The 18,018-nt window shown below is 40.1% G+C and overlaps 1 protein-coding gene across 5 annotated transcripts in view; it reads left to right on the top strand.

Annotated features, from left to right (window-relative positions):
* Positions 1 to 18,018, top strand: part of SPMAP2L (sperm microtubule associated protein 2 like) — a 64,932-nt gene that overhangs the window by 13,938 nt on the left and 32,976 nt on the right. For 4 of the 5 annotated variants that reach the window (XR_014311151.1, XM_082728622.1, XM_082728620.1 and 1 more), the window contains exons 3-5: positions 7,388 to 7,453; positions 14,252 to 14,380; positions 17,843 to 17,980. Coding sequence is in view for 4 of the 5 variants with exons in the window: in XM_082728622.1 (XP_082584748.1) it covers positions 7,388 to 7,453; positions 14,252 to 14,380; positions 17,843 to 17,980 (333 nt within the window). In the remaining variant the exon portion in view is untranslated. The remainder of the gene's footprint in view (positions 1 to 7,387; positions 7,454 to 14,251; positions 14,381 to 17,842; positions 17,981 to 18,018) is intronic. The other variant, XM_082728623.1, reaches the window with a different exon arrangement.

The following is an 18,018-nucleotide window of genomic DNA, read 5'->3' as shown; positions in this document are numbered from 1 at the left end:
CTCTCTCTGCCTGCCTCTCTGCCTACTTGTGATCTCTGTCTGTCACATAAATAAATAGAATCTTAAAACAAAACAAAACAAAACAAAAACAAAACAAAAAACCAAATAAACAACATAGTTAAATGTAAAAGAGCATTTGACTGAGAGACTTGTTTGTATTACCCCAAAAGTTTTGACCTGCAATCATTTCCATAACTACTGCTAATAAAGGTATATTATTGTTCTGCACTCAAGGTAAGGATTTCAAAAACTTTCTGAGCTATTGGCAAATTATAGGAGACTAATAACCAATGAAGACATGGGACAGCAATGTAATCCTCATTAAAAAAAAACCAAAAAACAAAAAAACCCCGAACTTTGAATAGTGAAAACCCTTCAACCACATTCTTTTGTTTCCGTCCACAACCCTGACTACACATTGTGAGGTAATGATGGCATGAAAGAAGGGGGAAACTGTGTTAAGATGAAGAGACAGGGTGGATTTGTGCTGACATAACCCACAAGAAGTGAAAGAAGAGGATAGGTGATAGGCAGACCTCCACTAGGAATTAGCAAATGTTAATGAGATTATTTCCAGTTGAAGTCACAACTCCGTTAACATGTCAATAGGAATAAATGAGGCAACTGTCATTGATCTATAAAACAATACATTAAAAAAAAACTTTATTTAGCTAGTGAAAAAAGGTAGTGAGAGAAACCTTGGCTTGGAAGTGATGACAGAAGCCAGAAGCTCACTTGTATTCTAAGATTAAGGTACATAAGATGTTTCCTTTGCAACTCTGGCTTTCTTTTTCCTTCACCTAGCCCTCCTCCCTGGAAAGTTGGCTCATGCCCGGCTGACTTGATGAAGCCCTTCTGCTGCTGAATAAGAATGTAGATTTTTATTTCCCCCCAATTGACAGTATCTTCCTTGTTTCTAGATATTAACAGGAATGACTTGGGGGTTGCATTATATCAGTTACATAGCTGATCACAAATGTTTTATCACCAAAAAATATTTTGTTTTTCTCTACTTAACAACCACAATCTCGTGTTTTGAAAGATTTTGTTGTTGTTGTTTACAAAACAAGCCACATTTATTATTTTTTTTTTTAAATTAAGGGCGGATATACATATAATCAGACCCTCCAATCAGCATGAAGTAACATGGAGATGATATAGTTCAGAAACAAACTGGGTATTTGGGGTAGCCTCTACAACCTGACTGTGGATGGTGTAGGATGCCACTTGACCTTTTGAATTATTCTAAAGGTTGTGGACCCCCATTATTATCCTCATAGGTCCCTTAAGGATTTGAGAACTTTGGACTGGGAACTCATGAATTAAGCAGCAGAGTCCTGAGGGACAAAAAGCAAATAGGTTAACTTCAATAGCAAAGGGGGAAAATTAGAGGAGTCCAGAGTATTGGACATTAGGGAAAAAAGAGCATGGAGGTGAGGTACCATTCTTACTAACTTTAAACCTGTCTTTTGTCTAGAAACCTATTCAAGTGATAAAGGTTTACTGACGGTTCCATGATTTTCCCTTATAAGCACTTAAACCAAGTTTATATTTTCTTTATTTTTTAAAGATTTATTTATTTTAGAGAGAGCGCGTGCCTTTGCGAATGCTTGCACGTGTGTGGGGAGGTGCAAAGGGAGAGAATCTTGAAGCAGATTTCCCAAAGCATGGAACCTGATGCAGGGCTCTGTCTCTTGACCCATGAGATCATGACCTGAGCTGAAACCAAGAGTCAGATACTGACTTGCTGTCTGACTGAGCCACCCAGGTGCCCCTAAGTTTGTATTTTAAGCCACTAAGTACCAATTTAATTTAAATCAATTAGCATTTGCTGAGCGTTGACTATAGACAAGATGTCATACTAGATGTCGTGGGAGGGAAAGGAAAAAGTAACTAACATTTATTGAATACTTCATGGTTAGAAGTTGCTAGGCAAGCAACCCTTTGAGATGGACATAGTTATTTTCATTTATAGATGAGACTGACCATTCTGGCCTCCTGTTGTTTTATAACTTAAAGGCTGAAGCAGCACAAATGAATTAGACAGAGGAAAATGAAAATAAATAATCTGATTTAAAGATTTAATCTGCCTTACCTCTTCCCACTCTTCTAAAAGGAGCTTCTTTTTTAAAGATTTTATTTATTTATTTGACAGAGATCACAAGTAGACAGAGAGGAAGGCAGAGAGAGAGGAGGAAGCAGACTCCCTGGTAAGCAGAGAGCCTGATGTGGGGCTTGATCCCAGGACCCTGGAATCATGACCTGAGCCAAAGGCAGAGGCTTTAACCTACTGAGCCATCCAGGCGCCCCTAAAAGGATCTTCTTGAGGCATTAGTCACCATTTAGTTAGGGAGACCATGTCTTTCACATAAGGATCTACCCACACTGTGTCAGGCCTGAATCCTACCTGACACCATGGCCAGTGCTTATTTTAAGACAAAGACCCCACTGAAAAAGAAGTAGGGCCAATATCCCTGAAGAATGTACATGTAAAAATTCTCAACAAAAATGTGATGATTTACTTTCTTCAGTAGCAAATGAAATCTAACAGTACAGTAAAAGAATCATTCACCACGATCAAGGGGTTTTTTCCTGGGCTGCAGGACTATATAAAACCATATGGGGTTCAGTATTCACAAATCAATCAATGTGATACACCATATTAATAAAAGAAGGAATAAGAAGCATATGATCCTCTCAGTAGATGCAGAAAAAGCATTTGACAAAATGCAGCACCCATTCTTGATAAAAAACCCTCAATAGAGTAGGGATAGAGGGAACATACCTCAACATCATAAAGGCCATATACAGAAAGCCCACAGCTAATATCTCCTCAATGGGGAAAAACAGAGCTTTTCCTCTATAGTCAGGAGCAAGACAGGGATGGATGTCCATTCTCACCACTGCTATTTAACATGGTACTGGAAGTCCTAGCCTCAACGAGCAGACAACAAAAAGAGAAGGCATCCAAATCCTTCTCAAGGAAGAAATAAAACTTTCACTATTTGCAGATGATTTGATACTCTATGGAGAAAACCCAAAAGACTCCACCAAAAAATTGCTAGAATTAATACATGAATTCAGCAAAGTCATACGATATAAAATCAATGTACAGAAATCTGTTGCATTTCTATATACCAATAATGAAACAACAGAAAGAGAAACCAGGGAATCAATCCCATTTACAACTGCATTGAAAACCGTAAGATACCTAGGAATAAACGTAACCAAACAGGTGAAAGATCTGTACTCCAAAAACTATGAAACACTTATGAAAGAAATTGAAGATGACTCAAAGAAATGAAAAAAAAATTCATACTCAAGGATTGGAAGAACAAATATTGTTAAAATGTTTATACTACCCAAAGCAATCTATACATTTAATGCAATCCCTATCAAAATACTACCAGCATTTTTCACAGAGCTAGAACAAACAATCCTAAAATTTGTGTGGAACCACAAAAGCCTCCAGATCACCAACGCAGTCTTGATAAAGAAAAACCAAGGTGGAGGCATCACAATTCCAGACTTCAAGCTCTATCGCAAAGCTATAATGATCAAGACAGTATGGTGCTGGCACAAAAGCAGACGCATAGATCAATGGAACAGAATAGAGAACAGAATAGAGAACCACAATTATATGGTCAACTAAGCTTCAACAAAACAGGAAAGAATGTCCAGTGGAAAAAAGTCTCTTCACTAAAGAGTTTTGGGAAAATTGGACAGCCACATGCAGAAGAATGAAACTGGACCACTTCCTTAACACCATACACAGAAATAAATTCAAAATGGATTAAAGGCTTAACTGTGGGACAGAAAACCATCAAAATCCTTGACACTGGCTTTAGCAATTTCTTACTAAATAAATATGTCTTCTGAGTCAAGGAAAACAAAAGCAAAATGAACTATTGCGACTTCGTCAAGAGAAAAAGCTGCGCAGCAAAGGAAACAATCAACAAAACTAAAAGGCAACCTTTGGAATGGGAGGATATACTTGCAAATGACATATCTGATGAAGGGTTCGTATCCAAAATTTATAAAGAACTTATCAGGGCACCTGGGTGGCTCAGTGGGTTAAGCCACTGCCTTCGGCTCAGGTCATGATCTCAGGGTCCTGGGATCGAGTCCCGCATAGGGCACTGCTCAGCAGGGAGCCTGCTTCCTCCTCTCTCTCTCTCTGCCTGCCTCTCTGCCTACTTGTGATCTCTCTCTGTCAAATAAATAAATAAAAATCTTAAAAAAAAAGAACTTATCAAATTCAACACTCTGAAAGCAAATAACCTAGTTAAAAAATGGACAGAAAACATAAACCGACATTTTGCCAATGAAAACATCCAGATGGCTAACAGATACGTGAAAGGATGCTTAACATCACTCATCATTGGGGAAATATAAATCAAAACTACAATGAGAGGGACTTCTGGGTGGCTCAGTCGTTAAACAGCTGCCTTCCACTCAGGTCATGATCCCAGGGTCTTGGGATCAAGCCCCGCATTGGGCTTCTTGCTCAATGGGGAGCCTCCTTTGCCCTCTCCCACTAACCCCATCCCCTGCTTGTGTTCCCTCTCTGACTGTCTTTGTCAAATAAATAAATGAAATCTTAAAAAAAAAACTACAATGAGATATCACTTCACACCTGTCAGAATGATTAAAATCAACAACACAGAAAACATATGTTGGCAAGGATGCAGGGAAAAGGGAATCCCTTCTACACTGTTGATGGGAATACAAACTTGTGCAGCCACTCTGGAGAACAGTTTGGAAGTTCCTCAAAAAGTTAAAGATAGAGCTACCCTATGGTCCAGCAATTGCCCTACTTGGTATTTACCCAAAGGATGCAAAAATGCTGATTCAAAGGGATACACACCGCCTGATGTTGTTTACTGCAGCATTATTAACAATAGCCAAGTCATGGAGAGAACCCAAATGTCCATTGACTGATGAGTAGATAAAGAAGATGTGGAATAATGGACTATTGCTCAGCCATCAAAAGAATGAAATCTTGGGAGGAGAGGTAAGAGGATGGAGTAGGAGGGGCACCCTGAGCTTGCCTCATCCCTTGAACACAGCCAGATCAACATATCATTTTGAACATCTAGGAAATGGAGCTATGGATTAAGAAAACAGTCCGCACAATTAGAGAGAGAGAATGTGGCAGTTGCTTGGTTCGGAGCCATGAACTGGAGGAGAGAAAAGCCACAGGGCTGCGGAGGGAAGGGAGCCCTTTTCTCGGAGAGGGGAAGAGAGAGCAGCTCGTAGGGTTTGCACAAGGCATCATGGTGCGGGGATCCTCTGAGTTACACTGGGAGAGAATGTTCTCCTTCCCACAGTACATTTGGAAGAGGGCATATTGCCTCTGCAAGGACAAAATATCCGCTGGGCGCCACTGAGTGGCTGTTCCACATCCGGGAACAGGCGTGCACAGAGGTGTGCACAGAGGGCAGATACCTGGTCACAACTCTTCACTGCGTTTCATTCACCATATGCTTCACGCACCTGTGTGGCCCTGCAACTGCTTTTCTGGGACTGAATGGTGCCCGTATGGTGCGGTTATTCTCTGGGGGAGGGGAGCAGGTCTGCACTTTCTGGGTCTTTTAAGATTGGGGGTTTTGAATCCCTGCCAGAGGCCAGAGATAAAACACAGAACTGTGGCGCTGGACATGCCAGCAGCCCGGGACCAGACAGGTTGAGGACAAGGACCTGACGGAAACCTGGGACACAGGAGGGGAGATTATTCACTCTTCTGTGAGGGTCTCCTGAGCAGCCATGAGTTCCCCTTACCTGCAGATGAGAGAATGGGCAGATGCCATCTTCCACAACATGCAAAAGACAGAAATTTTGGCAAAATGACAAGGCAGAGGAATTCTCCCCCAGAGATTTGCTCAAACAGATAGAAGCAATATACCTACACAAGAATTTAGGATAGCAGCTTAAGCATACTAGCTGGGTTTGCAAGAAGCATAGAAGACACCGGACCCTGTCTGCAGAGATAAAAGACCTAAGAACTTGTCAGGCCGAAATAAAAAAATGCTTTCATTAAGATGCAGAAACGACTGGATGCAATCCTAACCTGGATGGGAAAAACTGGTATCTCCTGTATCAGTAGGTGATATAGGAGATAAAATCATGGATAGTAATGAAGCCAGAAAGAAGAGGGAAGGAAAATTATTAGATCATGAATACAAACAGGGAATTCAGCAATTCTACAAGACACAATAGCAAGCAATGCTGCGGTAACAAGATGCTAGGCTCTTAATGCAGTAATGACTTAATGCAGTAAAAGTTTATTTCTCCCTCATGTCGCAGTCCAGTGTCAGATGGCTGGGCTCTTCTATTAGCTATGCCATCTCGAATATATGGCTTCCAGAGTCACTGCAACAGGGGAAGAGGGAGATGGGGAGGCACACTAGCTCCTAAGCTCTTAGCTTGCCCTGGAATTGATACTCCACACTTCTGCTGAAGTTGGATGTAACTATGCACATGGCTCTAAACAAGGGAGGGCTGCCTAGGTGGCTCAGTTGGTTAAGCTTCTGACTCTTGGTTTCAGCTCAGGTCATGATCCCAGGGTCGTGAGCCCAAGCCCCATGGAGGGCTCCACACTGCGCATGGAGTCTGCTTAGATTTTCTCTCTCCCTTTCCATCTGCCCCTCCCCCTTCTCTAAAACAAACAAATAAACAAATAATAAAAATAAAAAATTAAACAACTGTTGTGGACGTTGGGGAAGGTACTTGCTATGGTGAGTGCTGTGAGTTGTGTAAGACTGATGATTCACAGAGCTGTACCCCTGAAGCAAATAATACATTATGTGATAATAAAATAAGCAACTGAAGGGAGGCTTGGAAATGTGGAGGAACACATATAGGTGTGTGTGTGTGTGTGTGTGTGTGTGTGTGTGTGTGTGTATTTCTTTTTTTTCCCCCCTGGAACAAACAGGGAAGGTTCAAAGGAGCAGAGTAGGGAAGAAAAGGGGGTTGAGTGGTACTCAAAGCATATTTTGCCTATTTCATAGCTTTCCCAAAGCCATATACTCTGTCTGAAACTTATCTATGCAATCTCCTCAGAATCCAGTGCCGTCAGGCCATTTACAAATTAACTTAGTTTGGGAATTGAGAATTCTTCCCATGAAATGTGCATTTTATCTGAGGTCTTCTGGAGACAATAAACTCTTAGTTTTATTGCATATTTATCATGACTTCAGGAGTGAGATTTTGGGGTCCACAATATTTTTGAATACTTTGAACTTTCATTACTCTTCAGATCACATCAAATAGGGCTCTGGGTTTCCTCCCCCCCCCCTCCACAAGATGGGATTTGTTTGAGTGGGAGTTATCTGATATAATCATATTTAAAGCATTCTCTCTGAATTAATCAGTTGGTATTTGTTAGTTTATTTTCTAGGAAGAGAATCCAAGATCTTTCTAGGCCCAAAAAACAATGGGGAACCCCAGATAGGTAAGACAACATCCCATAGACTTGTTTGGGAGGACTGTGTTCCCTATATTAAATAGGTAAGTATTGTTTTTACTTGCCCACTAACCTTGCATCCCAGGTTTATCTACTCTGTCGTCAGCTGGACCCACTGAACCAATATTGTCCCTTCAGTTAAGTCAACACATGGAAGGCTACCCCTAAGTCGGTGTTCTCAAATTAGTCTGAATGTGGAATCACCTGGGGACCTATTAAAACACTGATACCTGGGCCCATTCCCCAGAAATCTGATTTACTTGGTCTGGAGTCCAGCCTTGGCTTTTGGGAGTGATAAAAAACCCCAGATGATTCTAATAAGCAGACGGGTTTGAAAACCACTTTGAAATTCTTGAGTCCATTCTTTGGATTCAACTTTGCTGCTTCTAACATACCGTCTCTAAGCCTCTGCCTAGAGCAAACCTCTTCTCTGGCTCTCCGGCCAGTAGGACCTGGTGACCTCCGAGCCTTGATCACAGGATCCCCACTTTTCTTGTCTCTTGAGGAAAGCTTTAATTTTTTCCTTTTTTACCCCTGATCTCCTATTGTTTTTTTAAAATAATACACTTTATTTTTAAAGCAGTTTTAGGTGTAGAGAAAAACTGGCCAGAAGTACAGAGAGAGTTTCTGTATTACTACCACTCCTCTTGTTTTTCCCATTATTAACATCTTGTGTTAGTGTGGTACATTTATTACAGTTGGTGAAGAAATATTGACACATTACTCACTAAAGTCTGTAGTTTACATTAGGGTTCACTTTTTGTGTTGTACAGTTCTATGGATTTTGACAAATGCATGCCATGTATTCACCATTACAGTATTATGTAAAATACTTTCCTTGCCCTAAAAATCACCTGTGCTCTACCTATTCGCCTCTTTCCCTCTGTGCTCCCTTCTCTAAAACCCTGGCAACCACTGCTCTTTTTACTCTATCTACAGTTTTGACAGTTATTCGATGCTGTCATGTAGTTAAAATGATACAGTATATAACCTTTACATATTGGCTTCTTTCGTTTAACTTAAATATATATTTAAGGCTCCTCTGTGTCATTTCATTGCTTGGTAGCTCATTTCTTTTTAGCAGTGATGAATATTCCATTATCTCATTGTACCACAGTTTGGTTATCCATTCATCTCTTGAAGGAAATATTGTTTGCTTCCAGTTTTTGGCAATTATGAATAAAGATGCTATCAACATTGATGTGCAGGTTTTCATGTATATAAAAGTTTTCAACTCATTTGGGTAAACACCGAGGAATGCAATTTCTGGATCATATGGTAAGAATGTTTTAGCTTTGTAGGAAATTGTAAACATCTTCTGAAGTATCTACCAATCCCACCATCAATGAATAAAATACTTCCTGTTGTTCCGCATCCCCACCAACATTTGTTGTTTAGTATTTTGGCCAGTCTAAAGGTGTATAGTTGTATCTCTCTCATTATTTTAATTTGTAATTCTTTGATGACCTGATGCTGAGCATATTTCATATGTATTCAGCTCTTTTGCACTTTTTAATTGGGTGTTTTTCTTAATGTTGAAATGTAAGTGTTCTATGTCTATTTTGAATACCAATCTTTTATCAGATTCTATAGACTAAATGTTTATGTTCCCCTAAAATTCATAAATTGAAAACCTAACCCCCAACATGATAGTATTAGAAGGTAAGGCCTTTGGGAGGTGATTTAAATCATAAGGATGGAGCACCCATGAATGGGATTAATGTCCTTATGAAGGAGACCTCAAGAACTCCCTTGCTCCTTCAGCAATGTGGGAATACAGCAATAAGATGCCTGACTTTGAACCAGAGAACAGGTCCTCACCAGGTACCAAATCTGCTGACGCTTTGATCTTGGACTTCCCAACTCCCAGAATTGTGGGAAATAGATTTCTGTTTATAAACTACCCCATCTGTGGCATTGGTATTGTAAGATTGTCAGATACCAGATATGTGTCTTTCAAGTATTTTCTCCTAGTCTATGGCTCATCTTTTCATTCTCTTAGCAGTGTCTTTTGCAGAGCAGAAGTTTTTTAATTTGAATGAAGTTCAACTTATCCATTTTTCTCTTTCATGGATCATGCTTTGGTCATATTTAAAAATGAGTTGCTAAAGTTAAGTCACCTAGATTTTCTCTTACATTACCTTCTAGAAGTTTTATAGTTTGGGGTTGTACACTAAGAGCTTTGATACATTTCAAGTTAATTTTTGAGAAAGATGTTTCTAGATTCTAGATCTGTATTTTTCCCTTGATCTCTTTGTCTATTCTTTCACCAATACCGCTGTCTAATTACTGTAGGGTTATAGTAAGTTTTGAAGTCAGGTACTGGCAGTCCTCTGATTTTGTTCTTCTTTTTCAATATTGCATTGTCTATTCTGGATCCTTTGCCTCTCCACACAAATTTTAGAACCAGTTTGTGAAAGAATATCCACGATGTGACTTGTGGATATTCACTATCCCACAATGATTGGGATTGCACTGGATCTGTAGGTCAAGTTGGAAAGAACTTACATTTTGACAATATTGACTCTTTTTGTATCCATGAACATGGACTCTCTCTCCATTTATTTAGTTCTACTTTGATTTCTCTCATCAGAGTTTTGTAGTTTTCTTTATAGAGATCTTATACTTATGTTGTTAGATTTACATGTATGTATTTATATTTTTTTGGTGCTAATGTAAGTAGTCTTCTGCTTTTAGTTTCAAATTCCCATTGTTCATTGCTGGTGTATATGAAGTCAATAGAATTTGAATATTAATCCTGAAACTTTACTATAACTTGTAAGTTTAATTTTCAAAGTGCTTGTTTTTAAAATTAAGAACATAATATTTTTTATCAAATTTTTATATTTTAAAATTTTTTTTCAGTGTTCTAGAATTCATTGTTTATGCACCACACCCAGTGCTCCATGCAATACATGCCCTCTGTAATACCCACCACCAGGCTCATGCAATCGCCACCCCCCAAAACCCTCAGTTTGTTTTTCAGAGTCCACGGTCTCTCATGGTTCATCTCCCCCTCCAATTTCCCCAACTCACTTCTCTCCATCTCCCCATGTCCTCTGTGTTATTCCTTATGCTCCGCAAATAAGCGAAACCATATAATTGACTCTCTCTGCTTGACTTATTTCACTTAGCATAATCTCTTCCAGTCCCGTCCATGTTGACACAAAAGCTGGTATTCATCCTTTCTGATGGAGGCATAATACTCTATAGTGTATATGGACCACATCTTCTTTACCCATTCGTCCATTGAAGGGCATCTTGGTTCTTTCCACAGTTTGGCGACCGTGACCATTGCTGCTATAAACATTGGGGTACATATGGCCCTTCTTTTCATTACATCTGTATCTTTGGGGTTAATACCCAGTAGCGCAATGGCAGCGTCATAGGGAAGCTCTATTTTTAATTTCTTAAGGAACCTGCACACTATTTTCCAAAGGGGCTGCACCAACTTGCATTCCCACCAATAGGGTAAGAGGGTTCCCCTTTCTCCATATCCTCTCCAACACATGTTGTTTACTGTCTTGTTAATTTTGGCCAAAGAATATAATATCCTTTAAATTGTCTCTTTTTCGTGGATGGCTACATACACATAAACATTGATAAGAGATGTGTTAAGGAATATTGCTAGAACTGTCAGTAATCTTAGAACACTCCTCTCCAAATTACTCCTATTTGAAACCATTAAAAAATTTGATTTTATTAGGTAATTGAGCTCAAAAAAGTTAAGTAACCTAGAATGCAGGTACCCAAACTGGGATTTCAATCTATGTTCATTGCACACAAAGCCCATTTACCTATATTATATCACAATGGCTGTTTTAGAAAGGCGTGGTCCCTTTGATAGCGTGGAGAATTAGAATCAAGAAGATTGATTTGGGGCTATTACAATAATGCAGGAGAGAAATAATGAAGTTTTGTCTTAAGAGAGTGGCTTTAAGGGTTATAGGAAAAGTTAGAGGCAAGATGGAGATGGATAGGACTTAGTGACACTTGAAGAGACTGGAGGGAGAGGGGGAGTCAAATATGATTTGTAGGTTTCTGTTTTTAGAAATAAAGTGGAAAATGTTACTATAACTGCAAAAGGAAATATGAGAGGGGGACAGATTTGGGAGGAAGGTACATTTTGTCATATGGGATGCTTTTGAGACATTAGTAAGCATTTGGAAATACAAATTAAACACTTCAGGAGAATACATGAGAATTCTTGGAGATACTATTTTGGAAACATCAGTACTTAGTGACACTTTTTTTTTTTTTTAAGATTTGTTAATTTATTTTAGAGAGAAAGAGAGCATGAGAGGGAGGGGTAGAGAGAGAGGGATAGAGAGAATCCCAAGTAGACTTCTCACTGACTGTGGAGCCCAGCACAGGGCTCTATCCTATGATCATGAGACACTTAACCGACTGAGCCACCTAGGTGCCCTATGGCCAAAATTTTCAAGCAGATAATGATCTTATAAAGGTTCAGTCCCTAGAAGTCATCATCAGGACCATATATTTTATACTGACTTAATTGCTGTGTCTAAAGTACCTTTTGCTTTGAATTTGAAACAATGAATACAAAACCAATATACAGGGTTGAACATTGAACAACACAGGTTTGAACTGCATGGGTCTACTTATACCAGATTTTGTTTTTTGATAAATACAGTACAGTACTTAAAAGTATTTTCTCTTCCTTATGATTTTCTTAATAACATTTTCTTTGCTCTAGGTTATTTTATTGTAAGAATACAGCAAAATACGTGTTCATTGACTGTTTATGTTATGAGTAAGGCTTCTGATCAACATTAGGTTATTAGTAGTTACGTTCAGGGGGAGTCAGAAGTTCTATGCAGATTTCCAACTGCATGGGGTGAGTGCCCCTAACCCCTCATTATTCAAGGGTCAACTGTATATATGTCACCTCTGCTTCCTAATCCCTGACTGCCTTAGCCTTTCTCCACCAGAGGTTTGGTATTTACCCTTAAGAAGCTTTTCACTTTTTCTATTTCTGGCCAAGTCCCATTGTCTTTTTTTTTTTTTTTCCCCTGTTTCCATTCTTGATGTCTAAGTTATATTTGATGCTTTCTGATGTATTTGATTTGTCTTCTTTTGAAATCTTCCTCTCCCATTCCATGGTGCTCTTGCCTCTTTCCACCAGTCTTCTCTTTTGGAAACAGAGTTACTATCTTCCCCAAAGTCACTCCCACTCTGACCCTTGCCACCTGAGGCCCTGACTTCTGCTGTAGCCTCTTCTTCTCCCTGTGGTCAGTGTCTCCTCTCTCCTTTGTTTTACATCACCAGCAGGTGAGTCCCCAGTTTTCACCATTCTTTCATTCATCAGACTGTGACAGGACACGTGTCATGTACAGCCCTAAACTGTCCCGGGGGAAATCTCCAAAAGATTAAGTCATGCTCCTTCCCTTCGGGTGAACTTACAGGCTGGAGCAGCAGGTGCTCTTTGTCAAAATTGTGGAGGACCTTGTAAGCCATGGTAAGGAGTTGGGAGTCCTTGTTAAAGACTCTTTAACAAGGGGGTGACTTGATTGGATTGGGGTTTAGAATGATCACTCTGGCAATGATGGGGATGATGAGATCTGGACAAGGAAAGTAGCAACAGGGATAAGGAGAAATGGACAGATTTAAGCCATATATAGGAAACAAAATCAGCAGAATGTAGGGGATGGGAATATTAATTCATTCATTCATATTTCTTTTTTTCTTTTTTTAAATTTTTAAAAAATTTTTTAAAGATTTTATTTATTTATTTGACAGATAGAGATCACAAGCAGGCAGAGAGGCAGGCAGAGAGAGAGGAGGAAGCAGGCTCCCTGCTGAGCAGAGAGCCCAATGTGGGGCTTGATCCCAGGACCCTGGGGCCATGACCAGAGCCAAAAGCAGAGGCCTTACCCCATTGAGCCACCCAGGCGCCCCCATTCATTAATATTTCTAATGGTGACTGGCTGATGCTTGCAAAGTAGAGAAATAAACATTGTATACAAAAATATAGATAAAGTTAGAAAAAACAGGGCCTTTTAAATAGTTAAGCTCAATTAAGTGGCAATTTCAGTTATATGCCTAATTCAGTTAGGTTACCAAGGTACCTTCTTCTGACACCTTCTGCCTTCCCTACCCATTGTAACAATGTTACTTAATTATTTCCCAACATGCCTCTGTCCAAACATGCCTTGACCCGTACTTGATGATTCCCATTTCTCAGTTACCCCAACATGGAATATGCCTCATTTCTGGAAATCTGTGCCTTTCACTTTCCTCCATGAAGCCTTTTCAGGTGAATCCCTCACTGATTCTCCTTTTCTCTCCTCAGGAAACATGCCTAAGATCTGATGTCAGTACGGAGCCCACTGCCTGGCCCACAGTATTTCACAAATGGGAGCTACTAATGTTACCCTGATCCTGTTTGATTTTCTGACCCCCTGCTATAGGGCTTCACCCACACGGGAGCTCAGTGTTAGGTAGATGGAATGCCTCTTTTATGTTGACCTGATTATAAATTACAGTGTTAATTATATAATGGAAGAAACAGAACTCTTTCAGAAAATAGGTTCGTTTTTGGTCACCATGTTTTAGGACAGTAGGTAAAACAATCTTCTTTTATTTTTATTTTAACTGTATAAGTAGTTGACCTGTTTCTAATGACTGGGAATTGTTAAATTCTGTAATAGAGATAGTTCTAGAAGTGAAGTAAAATCAGTGTGGAAGCCATCATAAGATGAGAACATCATAAGATGTTCATTAGTAGTGAATTCCTTACCATTTGATTTTTCTGCTTTTAAACAGAAAACTGTTTTGGGGGAATCAAGATCCTATTTGGCCTATCGCCCATACTGCTTTGAAAACTCAGCTGACCAAGAGACTGGAGGAGCTTGCCCATCCCAAAGAAGTCTCCCACCAATATGTACCTAACAGGTTAGTGTTTGTGTGTTATCGGGTTACTTTATCAGGAGTCCCTAGGGAAAAGGAACACAGAACCTAGCCCCTTTATCTGAAAGCCGTTAATAATCCAATCTGTAGTAAAAAATTATTGAGGATTAAAGATTCTATACATTTCCTAATCTGACGCTACAGTAAACCTTTTCCAGAGCAAGACTAATATTTAGCTATTGCTAACTTGTATTGTATCTTATAATGTTTTGGCTTACCAAGATTTTGAGAGTTTTTTGTTTTTGTTTTTAGATTTTATTTATGTAGGGGCGCCTGGGTGGCTCAGTTGCTAAGTGTCTGCCTTCTTCTCAGGTTATGATCCCAGTGTTCTGGGATCGAGCCCCATATCAGGCTCCCTGCTCAGCTGGGAGCCTGCTTTTCCCTCTCCAGCTCCCTGGTGCTTGTGTTCCCTTTCTTGCTCTCTCTCTCTGTCATAAATAAATTTTTAAAATCTTTAAGAATAAAAAATTAATGCATAAAAAATTTTTTTTAGATTTTTTTTTAAAATTTATTCGACAGAGAGAGATCACAAGCAGGCAGAGAGGCAGGCAGAGACAGAGGGAGGAGGAAGCAGGCTCCCCGCTGAGCAGATAGCACGATGCGGGGCTCCATCCCAGGACCCTGAGATCATGACCTGAGCCAAAGGCAGAGCTTAACCCACTGAGCCACCCAGGTGCCCCTGCATGAAAATATTTTTTAAAGAGATTTTATTTATTTATTAGAAAGAGAGAGTGAGAGCAAGTGGTGGGGGTGTAAAGAGAGAGGGAAAGAAAGAATCTCCGGTAGACTCCTGCTGAGCATGGAGCCCCACATGGGGCTTGATCCCATGGCCCGAGATCATGACTGGAGCCAAAATTGAGAGTTGGCTCCTCAAACCAGGCACCCAGGTGCCCCTTGAATTTTTTAATAAATTGGCAATATTAGGCTGGGATATGTACCATCTACAGCATTGTTGTGCATGACCTATTTATCCAGGCAGCTTCTGGTGGATTTTGTATACCGCTACGGGCTTGATTACCATTAGTTAATCATTAGATGTAAAGGTAATAATCGATACCCATTGCCAATTGGCTTTTAGTGCATGTTTGTTGAATAACTAGGCTTTCTGCTGGTTGGTTCTTTGAAGAAAGACTGTGGGGGTGGGGGAGGGAATGAGCACAAGTAGTGAGGGAGGTAAAAGTAATAGAAAAAGGTGTAGATACCTTTATTTATCTGAAGTTTGTTTTCTAAGATAATCAAGGCAGCCATTTCTCACCTCTTTTTGATTACAACTTTAGTCAAAAGTCAGCAAACTTTTTCAGGAAGTGGGTAGATAGTAAAGTTGACCACAAAGTCTCCGTTGCAACTACCCCAACTCCACTATTGTAGCAGGAAGCAGTCACAGATGTTATGAAAACTAGCATGCCTGTGTTCCAATAAGATTAAAATTTTTGTATCTGTGCCTGCAAGGGTTGTTAGTCTGGATTTTTCTTGTAGTGTCTTTGTGGTAATGTCTTTGTTTCTTGTAGTGTCTTTACTTGTTTTTGGTAATTCTGTTCTCATAGAATCAATTGGAAAGTATATAAAATTTGCATTTGTTGTTTATGTATTTCATAGAATCCACAATGAAGTCATCTAGGTCTGGAGTTTTTTGGTGGAAAGATTTTTTAAAAAGTTTTCACTTCAATTTAATTAACGTATACTGTATTGTTAGTTTCAGAGGTAGAACTTAGTGATTCATCAGTTACATATAACACCCAATGCTCATCACATCACATGCCCTCCTTAATGCCCATCCCCCAGTTAACTGTTCCCCCCACCCCGTCCCCTCCAGCAACCCTCAGTTTGTTTCCTAGAGTTAAGAGTCTCTTACAGTTTGCCTCCCTCTCTGTTTTCCTCTTATTTTATTTTTCCTTCCCTTCCCCTATGTTCATCTGTTTTGTTTCTTAAATTCCACATATGGGTGAAATGATATGATATTTGTCTTTCTGACTGACTTATTTCATTTAGCATAATACCCTCTAGTTCATTAACTATAAATTTGATTTATTTAATAGATATACAGCTATTATGAATATGTTAAAATAACGCTTTTTAAGTGAGGTATGGGGTCACAGTTCAAGAACAAACCATAACAGAAATTGAAATAGAGAAAATAGAGAAGTTTGTTCCTCACAGAGCCTAGAAGTACGTGGCATGCCTCGAGGAGTCACATGTGAAGTTAAAGCAGATTGTAGAGAGATGCAGGACCCGGGGCCCCTGCCTCGTTAGGATCTGCAGCGGGAGTGCTTTGGGCTTCCTAGGCCAAGGCCAGACTGGTCAATTCAAACAAAAGAGCAGGGCTTTGGTAAGCTTCTTGGGACTCATATCTAAAGGATGCATAAAGAAAGAAAGGCATTGGGAGTTGGAGACTTGGTCACAGGGCTGTTGGTGAAGTCATATCAGGAATGTACATTAACTTATGACTTGGTGGACTGATATCTAGGGCATGTGCTTGTGAGATGGGGGCTAAGGTCAGTTTAAGGTGCCTGGAGGCTGCTTGGTCAAACAAAGCTGGTGCTGTGGCAGCAAGGCCATGGAATTGCTTAGGAAACTTGAGACAAAGGCCCTTCAGATTATATCTTTCTGAATGAGCATTGGTAGTATGTGTCTCTCAAAGAGTTTTATCTATTTCACCTACATTTTAAATTTTTTGAAGATTTTGGATCATAGGCAGAGAGAGAGAGGAAGAAGCAGGCTCCCCACTGAGCAGAGAACCCGATGCGGGGTTTGATCCCAGGACCCTGAGACCATGACCTGAGCAGAAGGCAGAGGCTCAACCAACTGAACCACCCAGGCGCCCCTCACCTAAGTTTTAAAATGTGTTGGCATAAAGTTGTTCATATAGCCTTTAATTTTCCTTTTAAGATCTGTGCAAACTCTATTGAGACAGAGAGAGATCACAAGTAGGCAGAGAGGCAGGCAGAGAGAGAGAGAGAGAGAGAGAAGCAGGCTCCCTGCCGAACAGAAAGCCCAATGCGGGGCTTGATCCCAGCACCCTGAGATCATGACCTGAGCCAAAGGCAGAGGCCCAACCCACTGAGCCACCCAGGTGCCCCAGAAAGAGAGGCAGACTCCCATTAAGCAGTAGCCCAGTGTAGGACTTGATTGGAGGAGCCTGGGATCATGACTCCAGCCAAAGGCAGACACTTAACTGACTGAGCCACCCAGACCCCCTTTTTGGTCATTTAAAAGAACACAGTTTATTACAGAAAATTAATCCACTTTGGAATAGGATATTAGAAGCCAGCTGGAGCTTGAGGGCTGCAACCATTTCTGATTTCTCTCCATGTGGAAAATGGCTCAGCAATAAAGGGGTAAAATGTCATACCTCCTCCTAGGCCTGGAGTTGGTGGTCAGCATTAGAAATTACTGTTACTGGAATTCATACTTGTTTCACTCAGTTCTTTTCTCTTCTGTAACTTCCAGGGCTCAATATTACTACAGCTGCGGTAGAGAGTCTGGAATTTGGGAGATCCCTTCTTCTGCCCTGTTGAGCCGACCCTCCAAAAGGATCCAGAAGCTGGCACAGCCCAACAGATTCAGGAAAGAATATCTAATAAATAGGTAGAGTACCTTGATAATCTCCATAAATTCTAATTAAA

This window comes from Mustela nivalis, assembly GCF_964662115.1.
Source record: "Mustela nivalis genome assembly, chromosome: 4".
NCBI classification, from domain to species: Eukaryota; Metazoa; Chordata; class Mammalia; order Carnivora; family Mustelidae; genus Mustela; species Mustela nivalis.
This window is presented reverse-complemented; position numbering and strand designations above follow the sequence as displayed.